At 43.9% G+C, this 22,401-nt stretch overlaps 1 protein-coding gene across 1 annotated transcript in view; it reads left to right on the top strand.

Annotated features, from left to right (window-relative positions):
• LOC138647933 (uncharacterized) overlaps positions 1 to 22,401 on the top strand; it is a 231,689-nt gene that overhangs the window by 170,678 nt on the left and 38,610 nt on the right. The window contains exon 23 of the mRNA XM_069737312.1: positions 10,078 to 10,341. Coding sequence (XP_069593413.1) covers positions 10,078 to 10,341 — 264 coding nt within the window. The remainder of the gene's footprint in view (positions 1 to 10,077; positions 10,342 to 22,401) is intronic.

Below are 22,401 nucleotides of genomic sequence, written 5' to 3'. Positions count from 1 at the left end.
ATTGGAGCTCCCCCACAAGTGACCCCATTTTGGAAACTAGACCCCCCAAGGAACTTATCTAGATGCACATTGAGCACTTATAAACTTCTGTGAAGCACCTGGGGGTTTAAACGCAGAGCCATGAAAATAAAAAATAATTTTTCTTTCCTCAAAAATGATTTTTTAGCCTGGAATTTCCTATTTTGCCAAGGATAATAGGAGAAATTGGACCCCAAATATTGTTGTCCAGTTTGTCCTGAGTACGCTGATACCCCATATGTGGGGGTAAACCACTGATTAGGCGCACGGCAGGGCTCGGAAGGGATGGCATGCCATTTGGCTTTTTAAATGGAAAATTAGCTCCAATCATTAGCGGACACCATGTCACGTTTGGAGAGCCCCTGTGTGCCTAAACATTGGAGATCCCCCAGAAATGACCCAATTTTGGAAACTAGACCCCCAAAGGAACTAATCTAGATGTGTGGTGAGGACTTTGAACCCCCAAGTGCTTCACAGAAGTTTATAACGCAGAGCCATGAAAATAAAAAAAAAAATTATTTTCTCAAATATGATCTTTTAGCCTGCAATTTTTTATTTTCCCAAGGGTAACAGGAGAAATTTGACCCCAAAAGTTGTTGTCCAGTTTCTCCTGAGTACGCTGATACCCCATATGTGGGGGTAAATCACTGTTTGGGCACATGCCGGGGCTCGGAAGTGAAGTAGTGACGTTTTGAAATGCAGACTTTGATGGAATGCTCTGTGGGCGTCACGTTGCGTTTGCAGAGCCCCTGATGTGGCTTAACAGTAGAAACCCCCCACAAGTGACCCCATTTTGGAAACTAGACCCCCAAGGGAACTTATCTAGATGTGTCGTGAGCACTTTGAACCCCCAAGTGCTTCATAGAAGTTTGTAATGCAGAGCCGTGAAAATAATAAATACGTTTTCTTTCCTCAAAAATAATTATTTAGCCCAGAATTTTTTATTTTCCCAAGGGTAACAGGAGAAATTGGACCCCAATAGTTGTTGTCCAGTTTCTCCTGAGTACGCTGATACCCCATGTGTGGGGGTAAACCACTGTTTGGGCACACGTCGGGGCTCAGAAGGGAAGTAGTGACTTTTGAAATGCAGACTTTGATGGAATGGTCTGCGGGCGTCACATTGCGTTTGCAGAGCCCCTGGTGTGCCTAAACAGTAGAAACCCCCCACAAGTGACCCCATTTTAGAAACTAGACCCCCCAAGGAACTTATCTAGATATGTGGTGAGCACTTTGAACCCCCAAGTGCTTCACAGACGTTTACAACGCAGAGCCGTGAAAATAAAAAATCATTTTTCTTTCCTCAAAAATGATGTTTTAGCAAGCATTTTTTTAGATTCACAAGGGTAACAGGAGAAATTGGACCCCAGTAATTGTTGCGCAGTTTATCCTGAGTACACTGATACCCCATATGTGGGGGTAAACCACTGTTTGGGCACACTTCAGGGCTCGGAAGTGAGGGAGCACCATTTGACTTTTTGAATACGAGATTGGCTGGAATCAATGGTGGCGCCATGTTGCGTTTGGAGACCCCTGATGTGCCTAAACAGTGGTAACCCCTCAATTCTACCTCCAACACTAACCCCCCCACACCCCTAACCCTAATCCCAACTGTAGCCATAACCCTAATCACAACCCTAACCACAACCCTAATTCCAACCCTAACCCTAAGGCTATGTGCCCACGTTGCGGATTCGTGTGAGATATTTCCGCACCATTTTTGAAAAATCCGCGGGTAAAAGGCACTGCGTTTTACCTGCGGATTTTCCGCGGATTTCCAGTGTTTTTTGTGCGGATTTCACCTGCGGATTCCTATTGAGGAACAGGTGTAAAAAGACGCGGAATCCGCACAAAGAATTGACATGCTGCGGAAAATACAACGCAGCGTTTCCGCGCGGTATTTTCTGCACCATGGGCACAGCGGATTTGGTTTTTCATATGTTTACATGGTACTGTAAACCTGATGGAATACTGCTGCGAATCCGCAGCGGCCAATCCGCAGCCAAATCCGCACCGTGTGCACATAGCCTAATTCTAAAGGTATGTGCACACGCTGCGGAAAACGCTGCAGATCCGCAGCAGTTTCCCATGAGTTTACAGTTCAATGTAAACCTACGGGAAACAAAAATCGCTGTACACATGCTGCGGAAAAACTGCACGGAAACGCAGCGGTTTACATTCCGCAGCATGTCACTTCTTTGTGCGGATTCCGCAGCGGTTTTACAACTGCTCAAATAGAAAATCGCAATTGTAAAACCGCAGTGAAATGCGCAGAAAAAAACGCGGTAAATCCGCCATAAATCCGCAGCGGTTTAGCACTGCGGATTTATCAAATCCGCAGCGGAAAAATCCGCAGAGGACCAGAATACGTGTGCACATACCGAAACCCTAACCCTAGCCCTAACCCTACCCCTAACCCTAACCCTACCCCTAACCCTACCCCTAACCCTAATCCTACCCCTAACCCTAACCCTAACCCTATTCTAACATTAGTGGGAAAAAAAAAATTCTTTATTTTTTTATTGTCCCTACCTATGGGGGTGACAAAGGGGGGGGGGTCATGTATTATTTTTTTTTATTTTGATCACTGAGATATAATCTATCTTAGTGATCAAAATGCACTTTGGAACGAATCTGCCGGCCGGCAGATTCGGCGGGCGCACTGCGCATGCGCCCGCCATTTTGGAAGATGGCGGCGCCCAGGGAGAAGACGGACGGGACCCCGGCTGGATCGGTAAGTATGATGGGGTGGGGGGGACCACGGGGGGGGATCGGAGCACGGGGGGGGGAATCGGAGCGCGTCGAGGGGAATCGGAGCGCGGCAGGCGTGGAACGGAGCACGGGGGGCGTGGAACGGAGCACGGGGGGGCTGGAACGGAGCATGGGGGGGTGGAACGGAGCATGGGGGGGTGGATCTGAATGCAGGGGGGGTGATTGGAGCACGGGGGGGTGATTGGAGCACGGGGGGAGCGGACAAGAGCACGGGGGGGAGCGGAGCACTGGATGGAGGGGAGCCGGAGCAGTGTACCGGCCAGATCGGAGGGCTGGGGGGGCGATCGGTGGGGTGGGGTGGGGGCACACTAGTATTTGCAGCCATGGCCGATGATATTGCAGCATCGGCCATGGCTGGATTGTAATATTTCACCCGTTATAATGGGTGAAATATTACAAATCGCTCTGATTGGCAGTTTCACTTTCAACAGCCAATCAGAGCGATCGTAGCCACGAGGGGGTGAAGCCACCCCCCCTGGGCTAAACTACCACTCCCCCTGTCCCTGCAGATCGGGTGAAATGGGAGTTAACCCTTTCACCCGATCTGCAGGGACGCGATCTTTCTGTGACACAGCATATGCGTCACAGGTCGGATTGGCACCGACTTTCATGACGCATACGCTGTGTCACAGGTCGGGAAGGGGTTAATGCATTCCTATCTAGTATTAACCTCCCCAAAATAACTCCATCTGACTTAATATCTATTAATAGTCCCTTCACAGAAAAAGAAATAATCGATACTATTAATAAATCAAAAAGTCAAAAATCACCGGATTTTCCAATGAATATTTTAAATCTTTTTCAAAAATTCTAGCCCCGCACATGGCTTCTATTTTTGCTCTTGCCTCCTCTCAGGGTTCCTTTCCTAAAGAGATGCAAGAAGCAGTTATCGTTATGATTCCCAAAACTGGGGGGGATCCTGAGAGGATGCGAGACTACCGTCCAATCTCACTAATAAATAGTGATACAAAAATGTATTCCAAGATTTTGGCGGATCGATTAAAAAATATTCTCCCACGTTTGCTGGTAGATGACCAGATGGGATTCATTGATGGACGCCAAGCATCAGATGGGACCAGGAGGGTGATCAATTTAATGAACATTATCCAAAATTCAAATTCAAAAGCAGCCTTTCTAACCTTAGATGCTGAAAAGGCTTTTGACAGGATAAACTGGTCTTATTTGAGAGCGACACTTGAAAAGTTTGGGTTTGATTCGGGATTTATGTCCACTATCTTTGCTCTGTATTCGGGACCTAGTGCCAGGATCTACTCCAATAATTTCATGTCAGATCAGTTCATCATTTCCAATGGCACACGTCAGGGGTGTCCTTTGTCACCCCTGCTGTTTGTCCTTGCAATGGAACCTTTGGCGGAGAGAATCAGATCCAATATAGATATTCTTGGAATTGATATCCAATCCCGTCAATTTAAAATTAGCATGTATGCAGATGATATTTTTCTTACACTACTTAATCCAGCAGCCTCGATTGAAGCTCTCTCTTCAGAGTTAGACACATTCTCCAAGATATCATATTTTAAGATAAATCCACATAAATCTAAATATTTAACTTTTAATATGAATGAATCACATGTTGCAGAATTGAGGGATCAGATAAATCTAGCTGGGGAGGGCGACAAAGTAGTGTATTTAGGAATAATCTTAACAAACAGACTACAAAATGTAATAAAAACTAACGCTGATAAGATTTTTAAAACAATTTCTCTTGACATCTCTCAATTTGCTCAATCGGAACTTTCTTTATTCGGGAGAACAATGACTATCAAAACAATCATTCTACCCAAGATACTTTATCTTTTTAGAACTCTCCCAGTGACCTTCCCCTACCAATTTATTCATAAACTTCAAACTATGATAAACTCATTCATATGGGGTGGTAAGCAGGCCAGGTTGTCTTCAGATTTATTGTGCAAACAAACGTAATGGCGGGGCTGGCCTCCCAAATGTCCATGCTTATTATCTGGCTTCCCTGGTAAAACAAAGCCATCAGTGGTTTGATAAAAAACTATACCCAGCATGGTTCCAAATCGAAAGTGACATTAATAATCTTAATTTAGCACAGGATACTTTTTTCAGTTTCTTATTTCACAAACCAAAAAAGGAATCATCTCATCCCATTTTCAAGGCTATAATACAGGCCTGGAAAACTCTTCTTAAACCTCCAAGAAAAAATTTTGGCAAATCAGAGCAAATTATGAAATTTCCTCTTCATCTATTGGCATTGATATATGATCTTCCACTTTCAGAAATTTGGGCCAAATCAGGCATTAAAAAAGTTGGACATATCTATAACGGGAGGAATTTTCTCACCTTTAGCGAAATTAAGACTAAATTTAACTTACCCTCATCTGAATTAATATTCTTTTTAACCCTAAAAGAGCATATACAGAAATTACTGACTAGCCAGCCATTAAATTTAGAAATTCTTTCTTCATTACTGTGTAGTGTAAAGAACAAACATATATGGAGTCTAAATAACCTCTACAGTCACTTCAATAGAGATACCTCTTGTTTTAAAAATATATACATGAAAAAATGGGAATCGGACCTCAACATTTCTTTACAAGTTGAGCAATGGGACAAGGCCATTAAGGATACATACATATCTACCATTTCAATGGCTCTACAGGAGTCCTACTTCAAGGTGATCACACTTTGGTACTACACACCAATTAGGCTACGTTCACATTAGCGTTGCGCCGCCGTGCGTCGGCGACGCAACGCGCGACGCACGCTAAAACGCGCGCAAACGCGCGCAAAAACGCGCGCGTTTTGCGACGCGTGCGTCGTTTTCCGACGAAAATCGGACGCACAGAAAATGCTACATGTAGCGTTTTCTTGCGTCCGACGCTAGCGTCGGAAACGACGCACGTGGCGAAAAACGCCACCAAAACGACGCACGCGTCCCCTATGTTAAACATAGGGGCGCGTCGCCGCTGCGTCGCCGGCGCAACAGCGACGCACATTGGCGGAACGCCAATGTGAACGTAGCCTTAGACTTGCGCATATATATCAGGATCACTCTCCTTTGTGCTGGAGGAAGTGCGGATATCAAGGAAATCTTTTTCATCTTTTTCGGGGCTGCCCGAAAATAAAACCTCTATGGTCAAAAGTTTCATTTCATATTAATTTATTTGTTAAAAATTTTGTGATTACTCCCAAGAGGGCTCTCCTTTCTCTGGACATGGAAGGAATTGATCCTCAGGTCAAATACATCCTAATACATATATTTCTAGTAGTCAAAAGTACAATAGCACTCTGGTGGAAAAAATCAGATTCACCCAGCTTTACAGATATTCTGGATAAAATATATCAGCATAGTGCATTAGAATGGAGATTTGCTGCCAACACCAATGGTATTAGAAAATATCTGAAAAAATGGAAGATTTGGAATGACAAGTTTTGTAAAGAGTAAATCTCTTGTAGTCATGCAAAATGGATAAAGATTGTTACTTTATATCTCTTTCCAATGCATTGCATAAGAAAAATTGTAGTATATTCTATTCAAAAGATCATATTTAATGTCTTTTTTTTTCTTGTCTATTCGAGATTGATATTTGGTTCTCTAATTATATTGATTCCCTTTTCCCTCACCCTTTTTTTTTTTTTCTTTCTCCAATGTTAACCCCTTCCCCATCTTCCCTTCCCTTTATCCCCTACCATTTCTTATGCAAAATTTCAATAAAAATATTTAAAAAGAAAAAAAAAAAAATAAGATCGACCAGACAAGGCAAGTCTTTATTGTTCAACCACCACAACCCCTTTGTATACCAGACCAATGCCCAAACCCCATAACCTCCCTATCCAACATCACTGAAGGGGGACTTAATTGTCTCCTCTCCAAATCCCACCTCACCACCTGTGCGCTCGACCCCATCCCATCCCACCTCCTCCCCAACCTCACCACCACACTTATCCCATCCCTAACCCACCTCTTCAACCTATCACTAACTTCTGGCACCTTCCCCTCTGCGTTCAAACATGCTACAATCACGCCTATCCTTAAAAAGCCAGCCCTCGATCCAACTGCTATGTCCAGCTATCGCCCAATATCGCTGCTCCCATTTGTTTCCAAACTCCTGGAGCAGCACGTCCATGCTGAACTCTCCTCCCACCTCTCATCTAACTTGTTGTACGACAATCTACAATCTGGTTTCCGCCCCCATCACTCAACTGAGACTGCCCTGACCAAAATCACTAACGACCTACTTACCGCCAAAGCTACTGGACAATACTCTGTACTCCTCCTTCTAGACCTGTCCTCTGCTTTCGACACAGTTGACCACTGCCTCCTACTGCAGATGCTCTCCTCCTTTGGCATCAAAGACCTCGCCCTATCCTGGATCGCCTCGTACCTTTCCAACCGCACATTCAGCGTCTCCCACTCCCATACTACCTCCTCATCCCACCCTCTCTCTGTTGGAGTCCCCCAAGGCTCTGTTCTAGGACCCCTACTCTTCTCAATCTATACACTTGGCTTGGGACAACTCATAAAGTCCCATGGATTCCAGTACCACCTCTATGCTGACGACACTCAGATCTACCTCTCTGGCCCAGACGTCACCACTCTGCTGTCCAGAATACCAGAGTGCCTATCAGCCATCTCCTCCTTCTTCTCCTCTCGCTTCCTCAAACTCAATGTGGACAAATCTGAACTCATCATCTTTCCTCCATTCCACAAATCTTCCTTACCTGACCTATCTATCGCAGTCAATGACATCATGCTTTCCCCTGTACCCGAAGTCCGCTGCCTCGGAGTAACCTTCGACTCTGCCCTGTCCTTCAAACCACACATCCAAGCTCTTTCCACCTCCTGTCGCCTCCAGCTCAAAAATATCTCCAGGATCCGTCCCTTCCTCAACCCCCAATCTACTAAAATGCTTGTGCACGCCCTCATCATTTCCCGCCTTGACTACTGCAACATCCTTTTCTGTGGCCTCCCTGCTAACACCCTTGCACCTCTCCAGTCAATCCTTAACTCTGCTGCCCGACTAATCCATCTCTCTCCTCGCTACTCCTCTGCTTCCCCCCTCTGCAAATCTCTTCACTGGCTCCCATTCCCTCAGCGTATCCAGTTCAAATTACTAATACTGACCTACAAAGCCATCCACAACCTGTCTCCTCCATATATCTCTGAACTAATCTCTCGATATCTTCCCTCACGTGATCTCCGGTCCTCCCAAGACCTCCTTCTCTCCTCCACACTTATTCGCTCCTCATCCAATCGCCTCCAAGACTTCTAAGCTACTAAAGGCAACTGTCATGGCTACCGCATATTAACGCTGCAGGGAGAGCTGCACACAGCAGCAAAGGAGCTGAGCTAAACGCTGAGTTACTAACCTGGTAACCCACAGGACCTTAGACATGTGACAGATTGACCTAGTAACCAACAGGTCAGGGGGCGGAGCCAGACGCTGGGAAAAAGAGAAGGGACAAGCACTAGAGAATAATCAAACAAGCTGAGATCAGAGCCAGGAGATCACGAGGTACCAAAAGGGAGAGACAGGGGATAGTTAGAAGCAAAGCCAGAGGTCAGTAATCCAGGAAAACGAACAGATTAATGCACGGAAAGCAAGATAATCATGATGGAAGCCGGGCACTTACTCCAGATGTCAAGCACACAGACTGAAACAGAATGTATAACTGATACTGAAACCCAGCTAGGAGTGAATATAAATACCCCTCCTCCAGGACTCCAGCGCTAACCACTGCGCCACCGTGCCGCCCAATATGCAAAACAGCACAAAGACAAGCCTAAGAACTTCTGGAACAAGATAATTTGGAGTGATGACACCAAAATTGTACTTTGTGGCCACAACCATAAATGTTACATTTGAAGAGAGGTCAACAAGTACTATGATGAAAGGAATACCATTCCTACTGTAAAGCACGCAGGTGGATCGCTGATGTTCTGGGCATGTGTGAGCTACAGAGGCACAGGAAACTTGGTCAAAGTTGATGGAAAAATTAATGCAGAATGTTATCAGCAAATACTAGAGGCAAATTTGCACTCATCAACCTGGAAGCTGCCCATGGGACGTACTTGGATGTTCCAACATGACAACGATCCAAAACACAAGGTCAAGTCGACCTGTAATTGGCTACAGCAGAACAAAGTGAAGGTTTTGGAGTGGCCATCTCAGTCTCCTGACCTCAATATCATTGAGCCACTCTGGGGAGATCTCAAGCGCGCAGTTCATGCTCGACAGCCCAAGAATTTACAGGAACTAGAGGCTTTTTGCCAAGAAGAGTGGGCAGCTTTACCATTTGAGAAAATAAGGAACCTCATCCACAACTACCACAAATGACTTCCAGCTATCATTGATGTTAGAGGGGGCAATACACGGTATTAAGAAATGGAGTATGTGAACTATTGATCAGGGTCATTTGGATGTTTTGGGTTGTCATTATGATTTAAATAGAGAAAACACAGTAGTTTGACAATAAATGGCTTCACCGAACCACTAACAGTGAGTGGAGAAAAAGTTTTCATATTCTCTGAAAAAAGGCCAAGAAAGCAAAAATTCTGCTGGGGTGTGTAAACCTTTGAGAACAACTGTATGTAATAAAATTGTTTCATATGTTTACACTGGAGTGTGCAAATGTTTTGGGTAGTCTTTTTCTTCCTTTTTCCCGGTTCTTTCTGAGACAAATGTGTGTCCTGCCTCTGTGAACAGGTATATCACATGAATGCTGTACCTGATTGTGAAGCCAGACCAGGTAGTGCTGCTGTCTAGTAAAACAAAAGAAAAAGAGGCTAAGCCTCTGCCAGCTCACCGATACCACAGGTGCGCGGAACTCGTCCTGACGCGACGTGCAGTGGATACAATATATGGAATGAAGTGGTAGTTCCAGCTCCTTAAAATTCATAATCATCAAAGAATCCTTGTACATCATGGATGCATAGGCAGCGAAAAAGAAAGGTATACGCAACGCGTTTCGATCAACTAAGATCTTTATCACAGCTATTCACAGGATTCTTTGATGATTATGAAGTTTTAACTTGGAAAATAAAGACTTTGAATTTTAAGGAGCTGGAACTACCACTTCATTCCATATATTGTAGTGCTGCTGTCTCTATGGATGGCTCTACAGATGTGGCTCCTCCGCCTCCCTAGCCCCATTGAGGTCACGATTGTTCCTTCTCTGTTGGAATTGCTGATCACTCTCACTCAACCAATATAAATGAATAGATCAGAATTAAAGCTTCCTCATATAACCTAGCCACAATGACCGATTCTGTAATGAATGTGTCTGGTTTCTATGCAGTTCCATGTACTCCAGATGTGGTGGAGGTGAACATTGACTGTTTGAAATATGACGCTCTGGTTTCCTGGCTTGAAAACAACATCCACCCGACCAATCATACAGCAGTTGCCATTGATTCCTTGGGGAATGAGCTTTTCTGTGATGGCTTTGACATCTCTTGTCAAATCTCGGGCCTGGAGTGTGGATCGGAGTACAGCTTTCATGTTTATTCTTCTAACCGTCAGTGCAAGTCATTAAACAGCGTGGTCCACAAATCCTGGACAGGTCAGTATTTAGGACGACATAATTTAATATGTTGTTAACAAAATGTGCTGACTTATTAGTATTTTGGAAGACATGTTTGGGCTTGGAACAACCCTCAATTTACATGGAATGCCAAAAGTGGCTATGGAAAACCAAAGTTATGGACATTGGTTGGTAGTGCAGAATATTTTTATGGTGATGGAGTTTATGATTCACACGTTAAAGAGGCTATCCCACCAAAAACTTTCACCACTCATCCACAGCATATCTGACAAATATATAATTTGTCCCCCATATAAATGAATCTCTACAGTGTGTGACTACCGCTCCATTCACTGTCTGTGGGAGGAATAGTTTCACATGTACTTCTATAGACTCACAGAAGTGAATGGAGCAGTTATCATGCATGAGGACTATTGTTATGTTCACAATGGACTTTTTAAAACTCTGTTCTTAGGAATGTTGTGGGACCCTCATCAATCACACCTTTATCACGTGTCCTATGGCTGTTAGGACACATATTCTTTCTTGACAACCCCTTTCTACATACTTTAGTAAGACACATGGAGGTAATGGAGTTGTCAAGGCATTGTGATCTTTTTTATCTGCTGCTAATATAGGATCTTCAGTAGAAAATTATGATTTCTGCATTATATAGGAGTTCTTAGATTTTATTGGCTGCATTATTATGTTTTGTGATTTCACCTAAAAAGGGTTGTCTGCTTATAAATCCTGAACTTATATATTATGATGACCAAGATAAAATTAAGGCACTAATCTTAATATTCACAACTAAAAATATAAAATTCACACCCAATAGCGGTCCCTGTAGAAAAACGTGTCTAATCCGGACTCTGAGTATACAGAGGCGGCATTAACCTCGACCCCTTCCTTGATTTACACTGGCTCTGTATTGGGGCCGTCTGTCAGTCAGGGCCGGGGGCGCAATTAACTGAACCAGCGGCGGGGCTTACTGAAACCGGAACGTTGCTGGGGAATTCATTTTCTTTTATCCCCGCAGCGTTCGGCTAAGTGCAGGCGCCAGACAGGTTAATAACACTATTACCCTGCAGATTAATCGCATATCTGCAGATTAATAGGGTTTTCATCTGGTGACATTCCAATAACTATCAAAAACCTTCTTAGAACTCTCAATTGGAACTTTGGACCACTGTTCTTTTGCAAAATGCTCCAGGTCTCTCATAGTTGAAGGGTGCCTTCTCCCAACAAAAGTTTTAAGATCTCTCAACAGGTATTCAATAGGATTTACATCTGGACTCATTGCTGGCTACCTCTGAACTCTTCAGTGCTTTGTTTCCTTCCATTTCTGGGTGCTTCTTGAAGTACAGTATGTTTGAGGTCATTGTCCTGCTGGAAGACCCATGACCTACAATGTAAACCCAATAAAAGTCAACCTTTCGTTAATTCCAAAAAATACAAATCACCCCCTGAAAGTATCCAGAGACTGACTAATGCAAAGAAAAACATAAACCCGACGTCTCTGCAATATACGTATATATATATATATCTACTATATAATTGTCTAAGGGTCACTTCCGTCTTTCTGTCCTTCTGTCTGTCTGTCATGGATATTCATTGGTCGCGGCCTCTGTCTGTCATGGAAATCCAAGTCACTGATTGGTCGAGGCAAAACAGCCACGACCAATCAGAGACGGGCACAGTCCGGAAGAAAATGTCCGCTCCTTCCTCCCCGCAGTCAGTGCCCGCTCCGTACTCCCCTCCGGTCAGCGCTCACACAGGGTTAATGGCAGCATTGACTGCGGTGTAACGCACTCGGTTAATACTGCTCTTAACCCTGTGTGACCAACTTTTTACTATTCATGCGGTCTATGCAGCATGAATAGTAAAAAGATCTAATGTTAAAAATTAATAAAAAAAAAAAAAAATCGTTATATACTCACAGTCCATCGGCCCATCGGATCCACAACAGGCCTTTCCCGCTCGCGATGCTCTGGTAACCGGTCCATGCTGCGATCTCGCGAGATGATGACGTAGCAGTCTCGCGAGACTGCTACGTCATCATCTTGCGAGACCGCAATGCACTCTTCAGACCGGAGCGCGCGAGGACCATCGGTAACTGGCCGCTTCGATTGGGAGGCTCCGGAAGGTGAGTATGTAACTATTTTTTATTTTAATTATTTTTTTTAACAGGGATATGGTGCCCACATTGCTATATACTATGTGGGCTGTGTTAGATACCGCGTGGCTGGGCAATATACTAGGTAGCTGGCCAATATACTACATGACTGGGCAATATACTATGTGGCTGGGCAATATACTACGTGACTGGCCAATATACTACATGACTGGGCAATATACTACGTGGCTGGGCAATATACTACGTGGCTGGGCAATATACTACGTGACTGGGCAATATACTACGTGACTGGCCAATATATTACGTGTCTGTGCTGTATACTACGTGACTGGGCAATATACTACGTGACTGGCCAATATACTACGTGACTGGGCAGTATACTACATGTCTGTGCTGTATACTACGTGACTGGGCAATATACTACGTGACTGGGCAATATACTATATGGCTGGGCAATATGCTACGTGGCTGGGCAATATACTACGTGGCTGGGCAATATACTACGTGGCTGGGCAATATACTACGTGGCTGGGCAATATACTACGTGGCTGGGCAATATACTATGTGGCTGGGCAATATACTATGTGGCTGGGCAATATACTATGTGCCTGGGCAATATACTACGTGGCTGGGCAATATACTACGTGGCTGAGCAATGTACTACGTAGCTCTGTGCTGTATACTATGTCACTGGGCAATATACTATGTGGCTAGGCAATATACTACATGGCTGGGCAATATACTACGTGGCTTGGCAATATACTACGTGACTGGGCAATATACTACGTGACTGGGCAATATACTACGTGGCTGGGCAATATACTACGTGGCTGGGCAATATACTACATGGTTAGGCAATATACTACGTGGACATGCATATTCTAGAATACCCGATGCGTTAGAATTGGGCCACCATCTAGTATATATATATATATATATATATATATATATATATATATATATAGCGTGAGGTGGCAATCTATCGTCTCTATGCGTTTCGTCATTCAAAACATAGACGACTCATCAGGAGACTTTCTCATATATTTAAGCATATTGTAGAGACTCAACAAGAACACCTAAGAACCTATTAACCCAGAACAACTACCAAACTCTCTATGGGCTAAACACAGATTTGGTGAATCCCATTAACTCTTGAAGGATAGCTTGAATTTCTTTGGAACTTGATTGGGGTCTGCTTATCCACTATCCAGACTATCCTGCGTTGCAACATTTTTATCAATTTTTATCTGCCGTCTATGTCCAAGGAAATTAGCTACAGTGCCATGGGTTGTAAATGTTTTGATTATGTTGCGTGTCATGATTCCAATGGCAGGGAATCACAAAAGGACAAGCACCAACGAGCTCTAGGGTGATGGAACCTGAGCTGACCGCGACCCTAAACCTGAACACACAAATAACAATAGCCGGGGAACGTGCCTACGTTGATCCTAGACGTCTCGCACCAGCCGAAGATCTAACTTCCCCTATTAGAAGAAACACAGACCTCTCTTGCCTCCAGAGAAACTCCCCACAGAAATAGCAGCCCCCCACATATAATGACGGTGAAATGAGAGGAAGGCACATACACAGTATGAAAACAGATTCAGCAAAATGAGGCCCGCTAAAACTAGATAGCAGAGGATACAAAAGTAAACTGTGCGGTCAGCAAAAAACCCTTCAAAAAACCATCCTGTAATTACTTGAACTCATGTTCCAACTCATGGAACATGAGGAGCAATTACAGCCCGCTAGAGCAACCAGCAGCAAAGAAACACGTCAATGCAAGCTGGACAAGACAAAAATAAAGCAAACGTGGAACAAGAAAATCAAAAACTTAGCTTGTCCTGAAGATTACTGAGGCCAGAAGCTGAGGTAACAAAACACTCTGATAACCTTGATAGCCGGCCAGGAAATGACAAGAAGGCCCGGTTAAATAGGAAACTCCCAAATCCTAATAGAACAGGTGGACACCAGAGACAGCAGAACACAAATCACCCAGTACCATCAGTAACCACCAGAGGGAGCCCAAAAACAGAACTCACAACAGTACCCCCCCCTTGAGGAGGGGTCACCGAACCCTCACGAGAACCACCAGGGCGACCAGGATGAGCCCTATGAAAAGCGCGGACCAAATCATCAGCATGAACATCAGAGGCAACCACCCAAGAATTATCCTCCTGACCATAACCCTTCCACTTGACCAAATATTGGAGTTTCCGTCTGGAAACACGAGAATCCAAGATCTTCTCCACAACATACTCCAATTCTCCCTCCACCAGCACCGGAGCAGGAGGCTCAAGCGAAGGAACAACAGGTACCTCATACCTCCGCAACAACGACCGATGGAACACATTATGAATAGCAAACGATGCCGGGAGATCCAAACGAAACGACACAGGGTTAAGAATTTCCAAGATCCTATAAGGACCGATGAACCGAGGCTTGAACTTAGGAGAAGAGACCTTCATAGGAACAAAACGAGAAGACAACCACACCAAGTCCCCAACACGAAGTCGAGGACCCACGCGGCGACGGCGATTAGCAAACTGCTGAGCCTTCTCCTGGGACAACTTCAAATTGTCCACCACATGACTCCAAATCTGATGCAACCTATCCACCACCATGTCCACTCCAGGACAATCAGAAGGCTCCACCTGACCAGAGGAAAAACGAGGATGAAACCCCGAATTACAAAAGAAAGGAGAAACCAAGGTAGCAGAACTAGCCCGATTATTAAGGGCAAACTCGGCCAGCGGCAAAAAGGTAACCCAGTCATCCTGATCAGCAGAAACAAAACACCTCAAATAAGTTTCCAAGGTCTGATTAGTTCGCTCCGTCTGGCCATTCGTCTGAGGGTGGAATGCAGACGAAAAGGACAAATCAATGCCCATCTTAGCACAGAACGTCCGCCAAAATCTAGACACAAACTGGGATCCCCTGTCAGAAACGATGTTCTCCGGAATCCCATGCAAACGAACCACGTTCTGAAAAAACAGAGGGACCAACTAAGAGGAGGAAGGCAACTTAGGCAAGGGTACAAGATGAACCATTTTAGAAAAGCGGTCACACACAACCCAGATGACGGACATTTTTTGAGAGACAGGGAGATCCGAAATAAAGTCCATGGAAATGTGCGTCCAAGGCCTCTTCGGGATAGGCAAAGGTGACAACAATCCACTGGCTCGAGAACAGCAAGGCTTAGCCCGAGCACAAACCTCACAAGATTGCACAAAAGAACGCACATCCCTCGACAAGGAAGGCCACCAAAAAGACCTGGCCACCAAGTCTCTAGTACCAAATATTCCAGGATGACCTGCCAACGCAGAAGAATGGACCTCGGAGATGACTCTACTGGTCCAACTATCCGGAACAAACAGTCTCTCAGGCGGACAACGATCAGGTTTACCCGCCTGAAACTCCTGCAAAGCACGTCACAAGTCTGGGAAGACAGCCGACAAAATCACCCCATCCCTAAGGATACCAGTGGGCTCAGAATTTCCAGGGGAGTCAGGCACAAAACTCCTAGAAAGAGCATCCGCCTTCACATTCTTTGAACCTGGCAGGTATGAAACCACAAAATTGAAACGAGAGAAAAACAGTGACCAACGAGCCTGTCTAGGATTCAGACGCCTGGCAGACTCAAGGTAAATCAGATTTTTGTGATCAGTCAAGACCACCACACAATGTCTAGCACCCTCCAGCCAATGACGCCACTCCTCAAATGCCCACTTCATGGCCAAAAGTTCCCGATTACCCACATCATAATTCCGCTCAGCGGGCGAAAATTTTCTAGAGAAGAACGCACATGGCTTCATCACCGAGCAATCGGAGCTTCTCTGTGACAAAACCGCCCCCGCTCCAATCTCGGAAGCATCAACCTCAACTTGGAAAGGAAGCAAAACATCAGGCTGACGTAATACAGGAGCAGAAGAAAACCGGCGTTTAAGTTCCTGAAAGGCCTCCACAGCCGCAGGAGACCAATCAGCAACATCAGCACCCTTCTTAGTCAAATCCGTCAAAGGCTTAACAACACTAGAAAAATTAGTTATAAAACGACGATAGAAATTAGCAAAGCCCAAGAACTTCTGTAGACTCTTAAGAGATGTAGGCTGCGTCCAGTCACAAATAGCCTGAACCTTGACGGGATCCATCTCAATAGTAGAAGGGGAAAAAATATACCCCAAGAAAGAAATCTTCTGGACTCCAAAGAGACACTTTGAGCCCTTTACAAACAAGGAATTAGCCCGCAGGACCTGAAACACCTTCCTGACCTGCTGAACATGAGACTCCCAGTCATCAGAAAAAAACAAAATATCATCCAAATACACAATCATAAATTTATCAAGATATTCACGGAAAATATCGTGCATAAAGGACTGGAAGACTGAAGGAGCATTAGAAAGTCCGAAAGGCATTACCAAATACTCAAAATGGCCCTCAGGCGTATTAAATGCGGTTTTCCACTCATCACCTTGCTTTATTCGTATAAGATTATACACACCCCGAAGATCAATCTTAGTGAACCATTTAGCCCCCTTAATGCGAGCAAACAAATCAGTCAACAAAGGCAAAGGATACTGATATTTTACGGTAATCTTATTCAAAAGACGATAATCTATACAAGGCCTCAAGGACCCATCTTTTTTGGCCACGAAAAAAAAACCTGCTCCCAAAGGGGACGAAGATGGACAGATATGTCCCTTTTCCAAGGACTCCTTAACATAATCCCGCATAGCAGTATGCTCTGGCACTGACAGATTGAACAAACGACCTTTAGGAAATTTACTACCAGGAATTAAATCTATAGCACAATCGCAATCCCTGTGAGGAGGAAGCGAACTGAGCTTAGGCTCCTCAAAAACATCCTGATAATCAGACAAAAATACAGGAACCTCAGAAGGAGTAGATGAAGCGATAGAAATCGGAGGTGCATCATCATGAACCCCCTGACATCCCCAGATTAACACAGACATTGTTTTCCAGTCAAGGACTGGATTATGAGTTTGTAACCATGGCAGACCAAGTACTAGAACATCATGTAAATTATACAATACCAGGAAGCGAATCACCTCCTGATGAACGGGAGTCATACGCATGGTCACTTGTGTCCAGTACTGAGGTTTATTCATAGCTAAAGGTGTAGAGTCAATTCCCTTCAAAGGAATAGGGACTTCCAAAGGCTCAAGACTAAACCCACATCGCTTGGCAAAAGACCAATCCATAAGACTCAGGGCAGCGCCTGAATCTACATAGGCATCGACGGAAATGGATGATAATGAACAAATCAGAGTCACAGACAGAATGAACTTAGACTGTAACGTACTAATGGCAACAGACTTATCAACCTCTTTTGTGCGTTTAGAGCATGCTGATATAACATGAGCTGAATCACCACAATAAAAGCACAACCCATTTTTCCGCCTATAGTTTTGCCGTTCACTTCTAGACTGAACTCTATCACATTGCATTGTCTCAAGTGCCTGTTCAGAAGACACCGCCAAATGGTGCACAGGTTTGCGCTCCCGTAAACGCCGATCAATCTGAATAGCCATAGTCATAGACTCATTCAGACCTGTAGGCGCAGGGAACCCCACCATAACATCTTTAATGGCCTCAGAAAGGCCATCTCTAAACTTTGCAGCCAGGGCGCACTCATTCCACTGAGTAAGCACTGACCATTTCCTAAATTTTTGACAATATATTTCTGCTTCATCTTGCCCCTGAGAGAGAGCTAATAAAGCTTTTTCAGCCTGAATCTCTTGGTTAGGTTCCTCATAGAGCAAACCCAATGCCAGAAAAAACGCATCCACATTAAGCAACGCAGGATCCCCTGGTGCCAATGCAAATGCCCAATTTTGAGGGTCACCCCGCAGGAAAGATATAATAATCTTAACCTGCTGAGCAGGGTCTCCAGAAGAGCGAGATTTCAAAGAAAGGAACAACTTGCAATTATTCCTAAAATTCAGAAAACTAGATCTATCTCCAGCAAAGAACTCTGGAATAGGAATTCTAGGTTCAGACATAGGAGCATGTACAACAAAATCTTGTATATTTTGAACCTTAGCAGCAAGATTATTCAGGCTGGAAGCTAAACTCTGGACGTCCATGACAAACAGCTAAGGTCAGAGCCATTCAAGGATTAAGAGGAGGAAAAAAAAAATCAGCCAGGCTGCAATTAAGGCTAGGCAGCAACCTCAGAGGAGAAAAAAAAAAAAAAATTCCTCAGACTACTTTTCCTCCTACTTCAGCCCAAACTTTGTGGCCGGCTATACTGTCATGATTCCAATGGCAGGGAATCACAAAAGGACAAGCACCAACGAGCTCTAGGGTGATGGAACCTGAGCTGACCGCGACCCTAAACCTGAACACACAAATAACAATAGCCGGGGAACGTGCCTACGTTGATCCTAGACGTCTCGCACCAGCCGAAGATCTAACTTCCCCTATTAGAAGAAACACAGACCTCTCTTGCCTCCAGAGAAACTCCCCACAGAAATAGCAGCCCCCCACATATAATGACGGTGAAATGAGAGGAAGGCACATACACAGTATGAAAACAGATTCAGCAAAATGAGGCCCGCTAAGACTAGATAGCAGAGGATACAAAAGTAAACTGTGCGGTCAGCAAAAAACCCTTCAAAAAACCATCCTGTAATTACTTGAACTCATGTTCCAACTCATGGAACATGAGGAGCAATTACAGCCCGCTAGAGCAACCAGCAGCAAAGAAACACGTCAATGCAAGCTGGACAAGACAAAAATAAAGCAAACGTGGAACAAGAAAATCAAAAACTTAGCTTGTCCTGAAGATTACTGAGGCCAGAAGCTGAGGTAACAAAACACTCTGATAACCTTGATAGCCGGCCAGGAAATGACAAGAAGGCCCGGTTAAATAGGAAACTCCCAAATCCTAATAGAACAGGTGGACACCAGAGACAGCAGAACACAAATCACCCAGTACCATCAGTAACCACCAGAGGGAGCCCAAAAACAGAACTCACAACAGTTGCGCACCATGGACAAAGGAACATCAAGATCTCTGGTGATGGACTTGTAACTTTGAAATTATTGATAGTTTTCTATAATGTTGGTTTTCAAGTCCTCAGACAGTTCTCTTCTCCTCTTTCTGTTCTCCATGCTTAGTGTGGCACACACTGACACACAATGCAATGATTGAGTCAACTTCTCTCCTTTTTATCTGGTTTCACATGTGATTTTCATATTGCTCACACCTGTTACTTGCTACAGGTGAGTTTGAATGAGCATCACATGTTTGAAACAAAGTGGTTTACCCATAATTTTGGAGAGGTGCCATCAATTTTCTTTCCCGTGTTTGTGGTTTTGTGTGAAATGATGTCCAGTTTCCCTTTTTTCTCTGTTTTGTGGTGTTGTCCCACAATAATAAACGTGTAAAAGATATGCAATTGCAATCATTTTCTGGGAAAATACTTCATTTTCTGGAACAATTTCAAGGGTGCCAACAATTTCAGCTATGACTGTATATACATATGTATGTGTGCTTATATATACAGTGGGGCAAAAAAGTATTTAGTCAGTCAGCAATAGTGCAAGTTCCACCACTTAAAAAGATGAGAGGCGTCTGTAATTTACATCATAGGTAGACCTCAACTATGGGAGACAAACTGAGAAAAAAAAATCCAGAAAAAGACATTGTCTGTTTTTTTAACATTTTATTTGCATATTATGGTGGAAAATAAGTATTTGGTCAGAAACAAACAATCAAGATTTCTGGCTCTCACAGACCTGTAACTTCTTCTTTAAGAGTCTCCTCTTTCCTCCACTCATTACCTGTAGTAATGGCACCTGTTTAAACTTGTTATCAGTATAAAAAGACACCTGTGCACACCCTCAAACAGTCTGACTCCAAACTCCACTATGGTGAAGACCAAAGAGCTGTCAAAGGACACCAGAAACAAAATTGTAGCCCTGCACCAGGCTGGGAAGACTGAATCTGCAATAGCCAACCAGCTTGGAGTGAAGAAATCAACAGTGGGAGCAATAATTAGAAAATGGAAGACATACAAGACCACTGATAATCTCCCTCGATCTGGGGCTCCACGCAAAATCCCACCCCGTGGGGTCAGAATGATCACAAGAACGGTGAGCAAAAATCCCAGAACAACGCGGGGGGACCTAGTGAATGAACTGCAGAGAGCTGGGACCAATGTAACAAGGCCTACCATAAGTAACACACTATGCCACCATGGACTCAGATCCTGCAGTGCCAGACGTGTCCCACTGCTTAAGCCAGTACACGTCCGGGCCCGTCTGAAGTTTGCTAGAGAGCATTTGGATGATCCAGAGGAGTTTTGGGAGAATGTCCTATGGTCTGATGAAACCAAACTGGAAATGTTTGGTAGAAACACAACTTGTCGTGTTTGGAGGAAAAAGAATACTGAGTTGCATCCATCAAACACCATACCTACTGTAAAGCATGGTGGTGGAAACATCATGCTTTGGGGCTGTTTCTCTGCAAAGGGGCCAGGACGACTGATCCGGGTACATGAAACAATGAATGGGGCCATGTATCGTGAGATTTTGAGTGCAAACCTCCTTCCATCAGCAAGGGCATTGAAGATGAAACGTGGCTGGGTCTTTCAACATGACAATGATCCAAAGCACACCGCCAGGGCAACGAAGGAGTGGCTTCGTAAGAAGCATTTCAAGGTCCTGGAGTGGCCTAGCCAGTCTCCAGATCTCAACCCTATAGAAAACCTTTGGAGGGAGTTGAAAGTCCATGTTGCCAAGCGAAAAGCCAAAAACATCACTGCTCTAGAGGAGATCTGCATGGAGGAATGGGCCAACATACCAACAACAGTGTGTGGCAACCTTGTGAAGACTTACAGAAAACGTTTGACCTCTGTCATTGCCAACAAAGGATACATTACAAAGTATTGAGATTAAATTTTGTTTCTGACCAAATACTTATTTTCCACCATAATATGCAAATAAAATGTTAAAAAAACAGACAATGTGATTTTCTGGATTTTTTTTTCTCACTTTGTCTCCCATAGTTGAGGTCTACCTATGATGTAAATTACAGACGCCTCTCATCTTTTTAAGTGGTGGAACTTGCACTATTGCTGACTGACTAAATACTTTTTTGCCCCACTGTATATATGTGTGTGTGTATGTATATATATATATATATATATATATATATATATATATATATATATATTACAGGTGCTTCTAACAAAATTAGAATATCATCAAAAAGTTAATTTATTTCAGTTCTTCAATACATAAGATGAAACTCTGTATAATACAGTATATGAGTCATTACAAAGAGAATGGTCTATTTCAAGTGTTTATTTCTGTTAACTAGATGGTGGCCCGATTCTAACGCATCGGGTATTCTAGAATATGTATGTATGTATGTATATAGCAGCCACATAGTATATAGCAGAGGCCACGTAGTATATAGCAAATACTACGTGGCCTGTGCTATATACTATGTGGCTGCTATATACATACATACATATTGTAGAATACCCGATGCGTTAATACAGGCCACGCAGTATATAACAGTGGCCATGCAGTATATAACACAGCCCAAACAGTATATAACACAGCCCACATATATATAACACAACCCACGCAGTATATAGCAGCCATGCAGTATATAACACAGGCAATGTAGTATATAACACAGGCCACGCAGTATATACTGTAACACAGGGCATGTAGTATATAGCACAGCCCACGCAATATATCAGACAGCTCACGTACTATATAACACAGCCCACGCAGTATATAGCAGCCACGCAGTATATAACACAGGCGACGCAGTATATAACACAGGCGACGCAGTATATAACACAGATGATGCAGTATATAACACAGCCCACGTAACATATAACACAGGGCACGTAGTATATAGCACAGCCCACGGAGTATATCACACAGCCAACAGAGTATATAACACTGCCCATGTAGTA

The sequence above is a fragment of the Ranitomeya imitator genome, chromosome 8, assembly GCF_032444005.1.
Source record: "Ranitomeya imitator isolate aRanImi1 chromosome 8, aRanImi1.pri, whole genome shotgun sequence".
NCBI lineage: Eukaryota > Metazoa > Chordata > Amphibia > Anura > Dendrobatidae > Ranitomeya > Ranitomeya imitator.
This window is presented reverse-complemented; position numbering and strand designations above follow the sequence as displayed.